The sequence below is a fragment of the Anolis carolinensis genome, unplaced genomic scaffold (genome assembly GCF_035594765.1).
Source record: "Anolis carolinensis isolate JA03-04 unplaced genomic scaffold, rAnoCar3.1.pri scaffold_7, whole genome shotgun sequence".
Lineage (NCBI taxonomy): Eukaryota > Metazoa > Chordata > Lepidosauria > Squamata > Dactyloidae > Anolis > Anolis carolinensis.
The window spans coordinates 29,519,616-29,535,210 of NW_026943818.1; the positions used below are offsets into that span (position 1 = coordinate 29,519,616).

Sequence of the window (15,595 nt, forward strand, 5' to 3'; positions counted from 1 at the left end):
TATTATTATTATTATTATTATTATTGAGTCATGCTATCTCCCTGCCTGACTAAGGGGTGGTGATAATGATGATGATGATGGTGGTGATTATTATTATTATTATTATTATTATTATTATTGAGTCATGCTATCTCCCTGCCTGACAAAGGGGTGATTATTATTATTATTATTATTATTATTATTATTATTATTATTATTGAGTCATGTTACCACCCTGCCTGACAAAGGGGTGATTATTATTATTATTATTATTATTATTATTATTATTATTATTATTATGGAGTCATGCTATCTCCCTGCTTGACAAAGGGGTGATTATTATTATTATTATTATTATTATTATTATTATTATTATTATTATTGAGTCATGTTACCACCCTGCCTGACAAAGGGGTGATTATTATTATTATTATTATTATTATTATTATTATTATTATTATGGAGTCATGTTACCACCCTGCCTGACAAAGGGGTGATTATTATTATTATTATTATTATTATTATTATTATTATTATTATTATTATTATTATGGAGTCATGCTATCTCCTTGCCTGACAAAGGGGTGATTATTATTATTATTATTATTATTATTATTATTGAGTCATGCTACCTCCCTGCCTGACAAAGGGGTGATTATTATTATTATTATTATTATTATTATTATTATTATTATTATTATTGAGTCATGCTATCTCCCTGCCTGACAAAGGGGTGAGTATTATTATTATTATTATTATTATTATTATTATTGAGTCATGTTACCACCCTGCCTGACAAAGGGGTGATTATTATTATTGCTATTATTGCCATTATTATTATTATTATTATTATTATTATTATTATTATTATTATTATTATTATTATTATTATTATTATTCCTTGTGTGCAGGAGCTCCTCCCCAAAGGCCTGGACGTGGAGCAGGAGCGCCTGGGGGACCTGGTGGACCAGGAGATGGCGGCCACCGCCGCGGCCATCGAAGCCGCCTCTGCCCGGATCGAGGTCGGGGTCGGGGTCAGGGGGGGGGCGTGGGGTGTGCCGGACCCCCCAGGACCGCTGACCCTGAGCCCCTCTCCCTCCCCTCACTAAACAGGAGATGCTGAGCAAGGCGCGGGCCGGGGACACCGGGGTCAAGCTGGAGGTCAACGAGAGGTGGGTCCCTTCCCTGGCGGGGCCGGACTGGGTGGTAATAATAATAATAATAATAATAATAATAATAATAATAATAATCCTCCCTTGTAATGCTCTGCCTCTGCCAGGATCCTGGGCTCGTGCACGGGCCTCATGCAGGCCATCCGGGTCCTGGTCCTGGCCTCCAAGGACCTCCAGCGGGACATCGTGGAGAGCGGACGGGTGAGTGGTCAAGCCAAGGCCACAGATGGCCACCCTAGGACACGCGTGTCAGCACTGACACGCCAAGCCATCCTTGCTGACACACTGACAGATTGATTGGATGATTAATTTGTGACCAAATTTGGTGTGATTTCGTCCAGTGGTTTTGTTGTTTACTCCATGGGAATTATATATATATATATATATATATATATATATATATATATATATATATATATAATATCCTATTATTATTCTATTATTATTGTAGTATATTATATTATTATTATTATATTATTCATTATTCATGACTACATTGAAACTAGAATAGAGCGAAATCAGCGTGGCTCATGTCCAACTTGTGGTTTTATATATGTGTGTGTGTGTGTATATATATGTGTCTGTGTATATGTGTATATATATATATATATATACATACATACATATCTCTGTGTATGTTTGTATATGTGTATATATATGTGTGCATGTATATGTGTGTATATATATGTATGTGTGTGTGTGTATGTATGTGTGTATATATATATGTGTGTGTGCATGTATATGTGTGTGTGTATATATATATATATGTATGTATATGTGTGTATATATGTGTGCGTGTATATGTGTATGTGTATATATATATATGTATGTGTGTTTATATGTGTGTGTGTGTATATATATATATATCTGTGTATGTATGTATATATGTGTGTGTATATGTGTGTGTGTATGTATATATATATATATATATCTGTGTATGTATGTATATGTGTGTATATATATGTGTGCGTGTATATGTGTGTGTGTATATATATGTGTGCGTGTATATGTGTGTGTGTGTATGTGTGTGTATGTATATATATATATCTGTGTATGTATGTATATGTGTGTGTATGTATATGTATGTGTGTATATGTGTGTATGTATATGTGTGTATATATGTGTGCATGTATGTGTGTGTGTATATGTGTATATGTGTATACATATCTGTGTATGTATATGTGTGTGTGTATATATATATATATGTATGTATATGTGTGTATATATGTGTGCGTGTATATGTGTATGTGTATATATATATATGTATGTGTGTTTATATGTGTGTGTGTGTATATATATATATATCTGTGTATGTATGTATATATGTGTGTGTATATGTGTGTGTGTATGTATATATATATATATATATCTGTGTATGTATGTATATGTGTGTATATATATGTGTGCGTGTATATGTGTGTGTGTATATATATGTGTGCGTGTATATGTGTGTGTGTGTGTATGTGTGTGTATGTATATATATATATCTGTGTATGTATGTATATGTGTGTGTATGTATATGTATGTGTGTATATGTGTGTATGTATATGTGTGTATATATGTGTGCATGTATGTGTGTGTGTATATGTGTATATGTGTATACATATCTGTGTATGTATATGTGTGTGTGTACATATGTGTGTATATATGTGTGTGTGTATATGTGTGTGTGTATATATATGTATATGTGTATGTATATGTGTGTATGTGTGTATATATATATATATATATATATATACCTGTGTGTGTACGTATATGTGTGTATATATATATGTGTGTATGTGTATACTATATATATATATATATACACACACACACACACACATACTATATATATAACTATTGCCAATGTATGCAGTTGAGAATGGCATTGGCCTTTGTCGCTGCAGCATCACACTGTCGGCTCATGTTCATCTTGGGGTCACATATATATGTATTATTTATTTATTTATTTATTTATTAGACTTGTCTGCCGCTACTCCCAGTTTGGCTCAGAGCGGTTTACCGAAATAGATTGAAACAATACACTTAGCTTTGAAACAACAATAAAAACAGACGTAGCCTAGACACTAGACTGCTGCGGAGGCAGACGAGGACGGCGTCGGCCTTTTCCGCCTCTGCGTGACACTCTTGACTCATGTCCAGGTTGTGGTCGTAGATATATTGTCAAGGCTTGGCTTAGAAAACTATATAACTGGGTGCAGCTGAGAATGTGGTTTGGCCTTTTCTGCCGCTGCATCACGCTGCCGCCTCGTGTCCTTCTGCTGCAGGGCGCGGCCTCCCCGAAGGAGTTCTACGCCCGGAACTCGCGCTGGACGGAGGGCCTGATCTCGGCCGCCAAGGCCGTGGGGTGGGGGGCCACCCTCATGGTGTAAGTGCCTCCGGGGGGGGGGGGGTTGGGGGGGGTTGGGGGCGGGGCTTGGCGAGGAAGGACCCCGACGCTCCGCCCTCTTTTGCAGGGACGCGGCCGACCTGGTGGTGCAGGGCAAAGGGAAGTTCGAGGAGCTGATGGTCTGCTCACACGAAATCGCGGCCAGCACCGCGCAACTGGTGGCCGCTTCCAAGGTGGGGGGGGCGTGGTCCGTTTCGAAACCTATTTATTTATTTATTTATTTATTTATTTCCAATATTTCTGCCCCGCCCACCCTTCTCCCTGAGGGGACTCGGGGCGGCTTACACAACTGGTAGGGATCGCTACCAGCACATCATAATACAATAAAAATAAGAATTAAAACAAGTTAAAATAATTAAATAACATAATCTATATATATAAAAGAGTGATGGCATCACGGCGACGCACAAAACAACAAAACTACAGGCCCTCCAACCTCGAAATTTGACAACACAACCCATCACCCACGCCTCTAGGTTGATACAACAAAAAGAAAAGAAAAATAAAGTCCTAATTAGAGAGAGAGGAATAATTTTTTTTTTATCCAATTGCTGCCAGTTTAAAATAATGAAATAACATAATAAAATACAAGATATAAAAATTTAAAACAATGCAACACGAAATAATATATAGACCAATCATCCATCAGACCTTGTGCAAAAGCCTTAATCCGATCCATGTCAATGCTAACTGAGTTCATTCGGGATAGGAATAAATATAATAATAATTATATATATATATATATTAGACATGTCCAAAAAATCGTTTTGAATCGTATATCGGAATTATTTCGGATTGTTCTCGCTTTTTGATTCGCATTCCGAGACATTGTCTCACAGCGCAACCAGCCATGTAATTCAAACCATTGTTGGCCCATTCTTTCGTTAATTTCCCGCCCCGCCCCCCCCCCCCAATTTTTTTTTAAAATATATTTTAAAAAATATTTTTAGAATTGTTTTTGTTTCTGCAACCTACCTTGAATGGGAGCTTAGCGCAGCCTAACATGGCTGCCGCTCCCCGGCCAATCGGAAGCTTCCACGATGGACGCAAAGGGCTTTGTCGCTGGTTCCTTCTCTTAGCAAGGGAGTTTCTAGTTTTCAAAGTATCTTTGCACTCCTTGCCAGGGCATTGCTTGGTCTGTTTCTAATTGAAGGCAATGGGTTGAGGCTTGTGGGATTACATGGCCAGAGACACCATTGATTTCCAGTGTCCTTCTTGCTTACAAATACAGCAAGGGAATGTCTCGTTTTCATAGTATCTTTGCACAAATTGCAAATTTGATGAGGATAGCTCAAGAAACGAGGGCGAGAGAGCCCTGTAAAAGTCCGTTCCCCCCCCCCCCCCAATTCCTTTTTTTTTTTTTTTTTGGGGCATCTGCCATTTTAGAAACATTTAGAATCATTACGAATTTTCGGAAATATCCGAAAATTTTGGGTGAAAAAAAATCGGAAATACTTTCTATATCGAAGCGCCAGCGCCCCCTAGTTTAGAAACGAGAATTGAAACAGGGTTGTTGTATGTCTTTCGGGCTGTGTGGCCATGTTCCAGAAGCATTCTCTCCTGACGTTTCGCCCACATCTATGGCAGGCATCCTCAGAGGTTGTGAGGTATGGAAAAATAATAGAGAAAAATAATAAATGTAATAATACCAATAATAATAGAGAAAAATAATAAATGTACTAATAACAATAATAATAGAGAAAGTGTTGTCGAAGGCTTTCATGGCCGGGATCACAGGGTTGTTGTTGTATGTCTTTCGGGCTGTGTGGCCATGTTCCAGAAGCATTCTCTCCTGACGTTTCGCCCACATCTATGGCAGGCATCCTCAGAGGTTGTGAGGTATGGAGAAAACTAAGCAAAGAGGTTAATATATATCTGTGGAAAGTCTAGGGTGAGAGAGGTCAGTGTGAATGTTGTGTAGTTAATCACTTTAATTAGCATTGAAAAGCTTATCTGCTGTCTTCTTCCTGCCTCTGGGGCATCCTTTGTTTAGAGTCGTTAACTGCCCTGGGTTGATTCATGTCTGGAAATCCTCTGTTTTCAGAGTATTGCTTTTTATTTACTGTTCTGATTTTTGAGTTTTGTAATACTGGTAGCCAGATTTTGTTCATTTTCATGGTTTCTTCCTTTCTGTTGAAGTTGTCCACATGCTTGTGGATTTCAATGGCTTCTCTGTGTCGTCTGACGTGATAGTTGTTAGAATTGAAACGTTTTTTTCATCGACCGGACATGCCTAATAGATATGTAGTCTAGCGCATCTTGCTTGGATGTCCAGCAGATGGCGCTGCTATTGAAGCCAAGCACACTTTTACCTGTCTCAGCCGCGACAGCTTTATAATCGTAGGCATGCGAAAACACAAGAATCGTAAATAAATGCTATAGAGTATCTACAGGGGCCCGGCCGATGTTCTCGGATGTAGAGAAGGCCTTTGATAACCTTCCCGTGAAGAACGTCTCCCTCGTTGTGCAGGTGAAGGCCGACAAGGAGAGCGGGAACCTGCGCCGCCTCCAGACCGCCTCCCGAGGGGTCACCCAGGCCACGGCCGGAGTGGTGGCCTCCACCAAAGCCGCCCAGTCCCAGGCCCAGGAGACCGGTCAGTCTTGTTTTTTGTGGTTGTGTCGGTCTTGTTGTTGTCTTTTTCTGACCGCTTCCCTCCCGTTGCAGACAGCATGGACTTCTCGGCCATGACGCTCACGCAGATCAAGCGCCAGGAGATGGACTCCCAGGTACGCGGACTGCCACGCGTGTGTGTGGGACGGGTGTTATGTGTTCGTTGGTTGTCTCCACCTTTCCTCTCTTTCCTCCCTCCCTCGGTGGTGCGACAGGTGCGGGTCCTGGAGCTGGAGAGCCACCTGCAGAAGGAGCGCCTGCGCCTGGGCGGACTGCGCAAGAAGCACTACGAGCTGGCCGGAGTGGCCGAGGGCTGGGAGCAGAACGGTGAGTCAGAGCTACCTCATTAATAATAATAATAATAATAATAATAATAATAATAATAATAATAATAATAATGTCCGCCTTTATGGAAGGAGGGGGTAGGACTGGATGGTGGTTGGGCTTCCCTACAACTCTAGAAGTCTAATAACAATAATAATAATAATTGATCATATCCTCAGCTGCTGTAAGAAAATTGCACAGACAGACTACAAACAGAGGCACAACTATGAATCCAGCATGTCTATCTTGTTTGCTGTGTCATAATAAAATAATAATAATAATACACAGCTAGAAAATATTTTCTTCTTGCATTATGGGTGTATTAATAATAATAATAATGATGATGATAATAATGTCCGCCTTTATGGAAGGAGGGGGTAGGACTGGATGGTGGTTGGGCTTCCCTACAACTCTAGAAGTCTAATAACAATAATAATAATAATTGATCATATCCTCAGCTGCTGTAAGAAAATTGCACAGACAGACTACAAACAGAGGCACAACTATGAATCCAGCATGTCTATCTTGTTTGCTGTGTCATAATAAAATAATAATAATAATAATAATACACAGCTAGAAAATATTTTCTTCTTGCATTATGGGTGTATTAATAATAATAATGATGATGATGATAATAATGTCTGCCTTTATGGAAGGAGGGGGTAGGACTGGCTGGTGGTTGGGGTTCCCTACAACTCTAGAAGTCTAATAACAATAATAATAATAATTGATCATATCCTCAGCTGCTGTAAGAAAATTGCACAGACAGACTACAAACAGAGGCACAACTATGAATCCAGCATGTCTATCTTGTTTGCTGTGTCATAATAATAATAATAATAATAATAATAATAATAATAATAATAATAATAATAATAATAATAATAATGTCCGCCTTTATGGAAGGAGGGGGTAGGACTGGATGGTGGTTGGGCTTCCCTACAACTCTAGAAGTCTAATAACAATAATAATAATAATTGATCATATCCTCAGCTGCTGTAAGAAAATTGCACAGACAGACTACAAACAGAGGCACAACTATGAATCCAGCATGTCTATCTTGTTTGCTGTGTCATAATAATAATAATAATAATAATAATAATAATAATAATAATAATGATAATAATAATAATAATAATAATATAATAATAATAATAATAATAATACACAGCTAGATATTTTCTTCTTGCATTATGGGTGTATATAATAATAATAATAATAATAATAATAATAATAATAATAATAATACACAGCTAGATAATATTTTCTTCTTGCATTATGGGTGTATATAATAATAATAATAATAATAATAATAATAATACACAGCTAGATAATATTTTCTTCTTGCATTATGGGTGTATATAATAATAATAATAATAATAATAATAATAATAATACACAGCTAGATAATATTTTCTTCTTGCATTATGGGTGTATATAATAATAATAATAATAATAATAATAATAATAATAATAATAATAATAATAATACACAGCTAGATAATATTTTCTTCTTGCATTATGGGTGTAAATAATAATAATAATAATAATAATAATAATACACAGCTAGATAATATTTTCTTCTTGCATTATGGGTGTATATAATAATAATAATAATAATAATAATAATAATAATAATAATAATAATAATTCACAGATAGATAATATTTTCTTCTTGCATAATGTATGTATGTAAAAAATAATAATACACAGATAATATTTTCTTGCATTACGTGTGTATATATAAAAGTAATAATACACAGATAGATAATATTTTCTTGCATTAAGTGTGTGTGTGTGTGTGTGTGTGTGTGTGTGTGTGTGTATATATATATATATAATACACAGATAGATAATTATTTTTTTCTTGCATTATGGGTGTATTTATAATAATAATGCACAGATAGATTGATCATATTTTCTTCTTGCATAATGTATGTATATATAATAATAAAAATACTCAGCTAGATAATATTTTCTTCTTGCATAATGTGTGGATATATAATAATAATAATAATAATAATAATAATAATAATAATAATAATAATAATAATAATAATACACAGGTAATATTTTCTTCTTGCATTACGTGTATATATAATAATAATAATAATACACTGATAAATGTTTTCTTCTTGCATAATGTGTGTATATATAACAATAATAATAATAATAATACAGATAATATTTTCTTGCATTACATGTGTATATAATAATAATACACAGATAGATAATGTTTTCTTCTTGCATAATGTTTGTATATATAATAATAATACACAGATAATATTTTCTTCTTGCGTGTGTATATATAATAATAATAATACACAGATAGATATTTTCTTCTTGCATTACGTGTGTATATAATAATAATGATAATACACAGATAATATTTTCTTCTTGCATAATGTGTGTGTATGTATAAAAAATAATAATAATATACAGCAAGATAATATTTTCTTCTTGCATTACGTGTGTATATATAATAATAATACACAGATAGATCATATTATCGTCTTGCATAATGTGTGTATATATAAAATAATAATAATACACAGATAGATAATATTTTCTTCTAGCATTATGTGTGTATATAAAATAATAATAATAATAATAATAATAATAATAATATACAGCAAGATATTTTCTTCTTGCATTACGTGTGTATATAAAATAATACACAGGTAGATAGATAATATTATCTTCTTGCATAATGTGTGTATATTATAAAAATAATAATGATAATAATACACAGATAATATTTTCTTCTAGCATTATGTGTGTATATTATTATAATAATTATGATAATAATACACAGATAGATAATATTTTCTTCTTGTATTACATGTGTATATATAATAATAATACACATAGATAATATTATCGTCTTGCATAATGTGTGTATATATAAAATAATAATAATAATACACAGATAGATAATATTTTTTTCTAGCATTATGTGTGTATATAATAATAATGATGATAATAATGCACAGATAGGTAGATAATATTATCTTCTTGCATAATGTGTGTATATATAAAATAATAATAATACAGAGCTAGATAATATTTTCTTGCATAATGTGTGTATATAATAATAATAATAATAATAATAATAATAATAATAATAATAATAATAATGATAATAATACACAGATAGATAATATTTTCTTCTTGCATTACATGTGTATATATACCGGTAATAGTAATAATAATAATCATAATAATAATGGACAAATAGATAATATTATCTTCTTGCATAATGTGTGTATATATAAAATAATACACAGCTAGATAATATTTTCTTGCATAATGTGTGTATCTAATAATAATAATAATAATAATAATAATAATAATGCATAGATAGATAGATAGATAGATAGATAGATAGATATTTTCTTCTTGTCTGGCAGAATGGAGTAATATATAACAACAACAACAACAACAATTATTGTTATTATTATGGCCAGGTCCTTGAGTTGTCTATTATTATTATTATTATTATTATTATTATTATTATTATTATTATTATTATGGTTGGGTGCTTGAGTTAATCGAGAATGCAATGATTTATTATTATTATTATTATTATTATTATGTGATATGAAATCCAGCATGTCTATCTTGTTTGCTGTGTAATGATAATAATAATAATAATAATAATAATAATAGATAATATTATCTTCCCACATAGTAATACATTATATACATGCACACACACACACATATATATATACATTATCTATTTCTCCCACTGGGTCCAAATGCTCAGAGTGCCTGCTTCTATTACTATTACTATTATTATTTCTGTTGTTGTTGTTGTTGTTGTTGTTGCAGGTGCCGATATCGCCCCTTGAAGAGGCGGCCGGAGGAGAGCCCCACACTGCCTTTTGCGCCCCGGGTGGGGTGGGGGGGGGCTTCCATTGCCCTGCCCACCCCCCACTCCCTCCCCATCACTGTGAGCCTCAACGGGAATCTTAATCATGGGGCTGGATCCCCAACGCCAGGTCTCCTTGCATCGCCCCTTTAAGGTGACATCGCCCCTTTAAGGTGACATCGCCCCTTTAAGGCCGGCCTTGTGACCTGGAATGACCCCGGAGGGAAGGGGCCAGGGAGTCTAGCCTCCCCCTTTCTCCCTTCACCTGGAATAATAATAATAATAATAATAATAATAATAATAATAATAATAGATCTACATCCAGTGGTGGGCCCCACCATTTAAAAGGGCCATTGCCCAGCATCCAATGAGTATTATTATTACTATTATTATTATTACGTGTTTAAGAGCCGGGTCTGTTTATCATCCGAAGAGAACATGTTTCCTCTTTACTTGGAATAATAATAATAATAATAATAATAATAGATCTACATCCAGTGGTGGGCCCCACCATTTAAAAGGGCCATTGCCCTGCATCCAATGAATATTATTATTATTATTATTCCGTCTTTAAGAACCGGGTCTGTTTATCCTCCGAAGAGAACATGTTTCCTCTTCACTTGGATAAATAATAGTAATAATAATAATAATAATGGATCTACATCCAGTGGTGGGCCCCACCATTTAAAAGGGCCATTGCCCTGCATCCAATGAGTATTATTATTATTATTATTATTATTATTATTACGTGTTTAAGAGCTGGGTCTGTTTATCCTCCGAAGAGAACATGTTTCCTCTTCACTTGGATAAATAATAATAATAATAATAATAATAATAATAATAATAATGGATCTACATCCAGTGGTGGGCCCCACCATTTAAAAGGGCCATTGCCCTGCATCCAATGAATAGTATTATTATTATTATTATTCCGTCTTTAAGAGCCGGGTCTGTTTATCCTCCAAAGAGAACATGTTTCCTCTTCACTTGGATAAATAATAATAATAATAATAATAATAATAATAATAATAATAATGGATCTACATCCAGTGGTGGGCCCCACCATTTAAAAGGGCCATTGCCCTGCATCCAATGAATAGTATTATTATTATTATTATTCCGTCTTTAAGAGCCGGGTCTGTTTATCCTCCAAAGAGAACATGTTTCCTCTTCACTTGGATAAATAATAATAATAATAATAATAATAATAATAATAATAATAATGGATCTACATCCAGTGGTGGGCCCCACCATTTAAAAGGGCCATTGCCCTGCATCCAATGAATAGTATTATTATTATTATTATTCCGTCTTTAAGAGCCGGGTCTGTTTATCCTCCAAAGAGAACATGTTTCCTCTTCACTTGGATAAATAATAATAATAATAATAATAATAATAATAATAATGGATCTACATCCAGTGGTGGGCCCCACCATTTAAAAGGGCCATTGCCCTGCATCCAATGAATATTATTATTATTATTATTCCGTCTTTAAGAACCGGGTCTGTTTATCCTCCGAAGAGAACATGTTTCCTCTTCACTTGGATAAATAATAGTAATAATAATAATAATAATGGATCTACATCCAGTGGTGGGCCCCACCATTTAAAAGGGCCATTGCCCAGCATCCAATGAGTATTATTATTATTATTATTATTATTATTATTATTCCGTCTTTAAGAGCCGGGTCTGTTTATCCTCCAAAGAGAACATGTTTCCCTTTCACTTGGATTATTATTATTAATAATAATAGATTACATAATAATAATAATAATAATGATAATAATGATAATAATGATAATAATAATAGATCTACATCCAGTGGTGGGCCCCACCATTTAAAAGGACAATTGCCCAGAATCCAATGAGTATTATTATTATTATTATTATTATTATTATTATTATTATTATTATTCCGTCTTTAAGAACCGGGTCTGTTTATCCTCCGAAGAGAACATGTTTCCTCTTTACTTGGATTAATAATAATAATAATAATAGTAATAGATCTACATCCAGTGGTGGGCCCCACCATTTAAAACGGCAATTGTCCAGAATCCAATGAGTATTATTATTATTATTATTATTATTATTATTATTATTACGTGTTTAAGAGCTGGGTCTGTTTATCCTCCGAAGAGAACATGTTTCCTCTTCACTTGGATAAATAATAATAATAATAATAATAATAATAATAATAATAATAATAATGGATCTACATCCAGTGGTGGGCCCCACCATTTAAAAGGGCCATTGCCCTGCATCCAATGAGTATTATTAATTATTATTATTATTCTGTCTTTAAGAGCCGTGTCTGTTTATCTTCCGAAGAGAACATGTTTCCTCTTCACTTGGATTAATAATAATAATAATAATAATAATAATAATAATAATATGTAATAATAATAATTGTCCTGTGTCCAGTGGTGGGCCCCACCATTTAAAAGGGAAATGGACTCTTAAGCTGGGAGTGTTCAATTGGAATATTTAAATAAATATTTAAATAAATATTTGGAATAATAACAACAACAATAATAATAGCCCTGCGTTCAGTGGTGGGCCCCACCATTTAAAAGGGAAATGGATTCTTAAACTGGGAAGGGGTCAAAAGTCTACAGACCATGAATAATAATAATAATAATTATTATTATTATTATTATTATTATTATTATTATTATTATTATTACGTCTTAAAGCGCCGGGTATGTTTAGCTTCTGAAAATAACGTTTCCCTTTCACTTATATAATAATAATAGCCCTGTGTCCAATATAATGAATAATAATGAATTATTATTATTACTATTATTATTATTCAGTCTTAAAGAGCCGGGTATGTTTAGCCTCCGAAAATAACGTTTCCCTTTCACTTATATAATAATAATAGCCCTGCGTCCAATGGTGGGCCCCACCATTTAAAAGGGCAATCCCCTGCGTCCAATGAATATTGCTATTACTATTATTATTCCATCTTAAAGAGCCTGGAATAATAACAGTAATAATAATAGCCCTGCGTCCAATGGTGGGCCCCACCATTTAAAAGGGCAATCCCCTGCATCCAATGAATATTACTATTACTAATTATTATTCCATCTTAAAGAGCCTGGAATAATAACAGTAATAATAATTGCCTTGCGTCCAATGGTGGGCCCCACCATTTAAAAGGGCAATCCCCTGCATCCAATGAATATTATTATTACTATTATTATTCCGTCTTAAAGAGCCTGGAATAATAACAGTAATAATAATTGCCTTGCGTCCAATGGTGGGCCCCACCATTTAAAAGGGAAATGGACTCTTAAACTGGGAAGGGGTCAAAAGTCTACAGACCATGAATAATAATAATTATTATTATTATTAGTATTCCGTCTTAAAGAACCGTGTCTGAGAACATGGAATAATAACAGTAATAATAATTGCCTTGCGTCCAATGGTGGGCCCCACCATTTAAAAGGGAAATGGACTCTTAAATTGGGAAAGCCTGCAGATTATTATTATTATTATTATTATTATTCTGTCTTAAAGAGCTGTGTCTGAGAACATGGAATAATAACAGTAATAATAATTGCCTTGGGTCCAATGGTGGGCCCCACCATTTAAAAGGGAAATGGACTCTTAAACTGGGAAAGCCTGAAGATCGTTATTATTATTATTATTATTATTATTATTGTTCCGTATTAATGAGTTTGGGTCTGTTTATCAATTGAAGTGGATTATCCGGCAGTGTAGACTCGGACAATAATCCAGTTCGAAGCTCGTAATTGTGGGCGATCTGGTTTGGGGTGGCCATCTGTCGGGAGGGATCGGGTGGTGCTTTTCCCGTGTAATAAGGCAGGACGGGGCTGGGACTAGATGGCCTTTGGGGGCCCCTTCCAATGCGAGGACACGCACACACTGCCAATGGGGGGTGGGTCGAAGCCCCGCCCCTTCTCTCTTGGCCCCGCCCCTTCTCTCTTTTGGCCCCGCCCCCCGGGCCCCCCAAACTACCTCAGGTTCCATCATGGGGCTCCCCAAAGTGACCCGAGGGAGGGGCCAAAAGGGGGCGGGGCTTTCCCTAGAGGCCCCTCCCACTATTCCACGCAGGTGTCTTTTTTCTCCGCCCTTTTTACCTGTCTCTCGTGCTTTTGTTTTCGTTTTATTCCTTCATTTTTAAATAAATAACCTCGTCCCAGGATCTTGACTGGCTTCTTTATTTATTTATTTTCAAGCATTTTAATAGGTTTTGGAATGATTTAATAACAAGCTCCGCCCCCCCGGCACCTCAGCCAATCATTCCCCTGGCTCAGTCCGGCCTCTTCTGAGAAGCCCCGCCCACTGGTTTAGTCAATCTTCAAAGCCACGCCCACTGGCTTCTCAATCCTGGGAAGCCCCGCCCACTCGCTCCTCAGTCAATCCTTTAGGAAGCCCCGCCCTTTGGCTCCTCAATCCTCAGAAGCCACGCCCCTGGCCCCTTAGGCCCCGCCCCCTAGTGCCCCAGTCAATCTTTCCTGGTAAGCTCCGCCTCCTCATTCCAAAGACTGAATCCCCTCCAGCAAGTCCCGCTTCTTCTGGCAAGCCCCGCCCCCTGGCTCCTCAGCCGCAAGCCCCGCCCCCTGGCTTAGTCCTGCCTCTTCTGAGAAGCCCCGCCCACCGGCTCTTCAGTCATTCCTCAGGAATGCCCCGCCCACTGGCTTCTCAATCCTGGGAAGCCCCGCCCCCTAGCTCCTCAGTCAATCTAAGAAGCCCTGCCCCCTAGCACATCTGTCAATCTTTCCTGGTAAGCCCCGCCCCCTCATTCCAAGTCCCGCTTCTTCTGGCAAGCCCCGCCCCCTGGCTCCTCAGTCAATCTACGAAGCCCCGCCCCCTGGCTCCTCAGTCAATCTACGAAGCCCCGCCCCCTGGCTCCTTAGGCCCCGCCCCCTAGCGCCTTAGTCAATCCTTCCTGGTAAGCCCCGCCCCCTCATTCCAAGTCCCGCTTCTTCTGGCGAGCCCCGCCCCCTGGCTCCTCAGTCAATCTACGAAGCCCCGCCCCCTAGCGCCTCAGTCAATCTACGAAGCCCCGCCCCCTGGCTCCTCAGTCAATCTACGAAGCCCCGCCCCCTGGCTCCTCAGTCAATCTACGAAGCCCCGCCCCCTAGCGCCTCAGTCAATCTACGAAGCCCCGCCCCCTGGCTCCTCAGTCAATCTACGAAGCCCCGCCCCCTGGCTCCTCAGTCAATCTACGAAGCCCCGCCCCCTTGCTCCTCAGTCAATCCTTCTTGGTAAGCCC

At 36.7% G+C, this 15,595-nt stretch overlaps 1 protein-coding gene across 3 annotated transcripts in view; it reads left to right on the top strand.

The window, feature by feature from the left end:
* hip1 (huntingtin interacting protein 1) overlaps positions 1-10,477 on the top strand; it is a 60,537-nt gene extending 50,060 nt beyond the window's left edge. For 2 of the 3 annotated variants that reach the window (XM_062960464.1, XM_062960465.1), the window contains exons 23-31: positions 891-1,001; positions 1,093-1,151; positions 1,259-1,352; positions 3,422-3,522; positions 3,611-3,716; positions 6,014-6,137; positions 6,209-6,270; positions 6,370-6,481; positions 10,313-10,477. In XM_062960464.1, the coding sequence (XP_062816534.1) occupies positions 891-1,001; positions 1,093-1,151; positions 1,259-1,352; positions 3,422-3,522; positions 3,611-3,716; positions 6,014-6,137; positions 6,209-6,270; positions 6,370-6,481; positions 10,313-10,332 (789 nt within the window). In that variant the 3' untranslated portion in view covers positions 10,333-10,477. Of the gene's footprint in view, positions 1-890; positions 1,002-1,092; positions 1,152-1,258; positions 1,353-3,421; positions 3,523-3,610; positions 3,717-6,013; positions 6,138-6,208; positions 6,271-6,369; positions 6,482-10,312 lie in introns of those variants that run through there. The other variant, XM_062960466.1, reaches the window with a different exon arrangement.
* Positions 10,478-15,595: the final 5,118 nt, after the last annotated feature.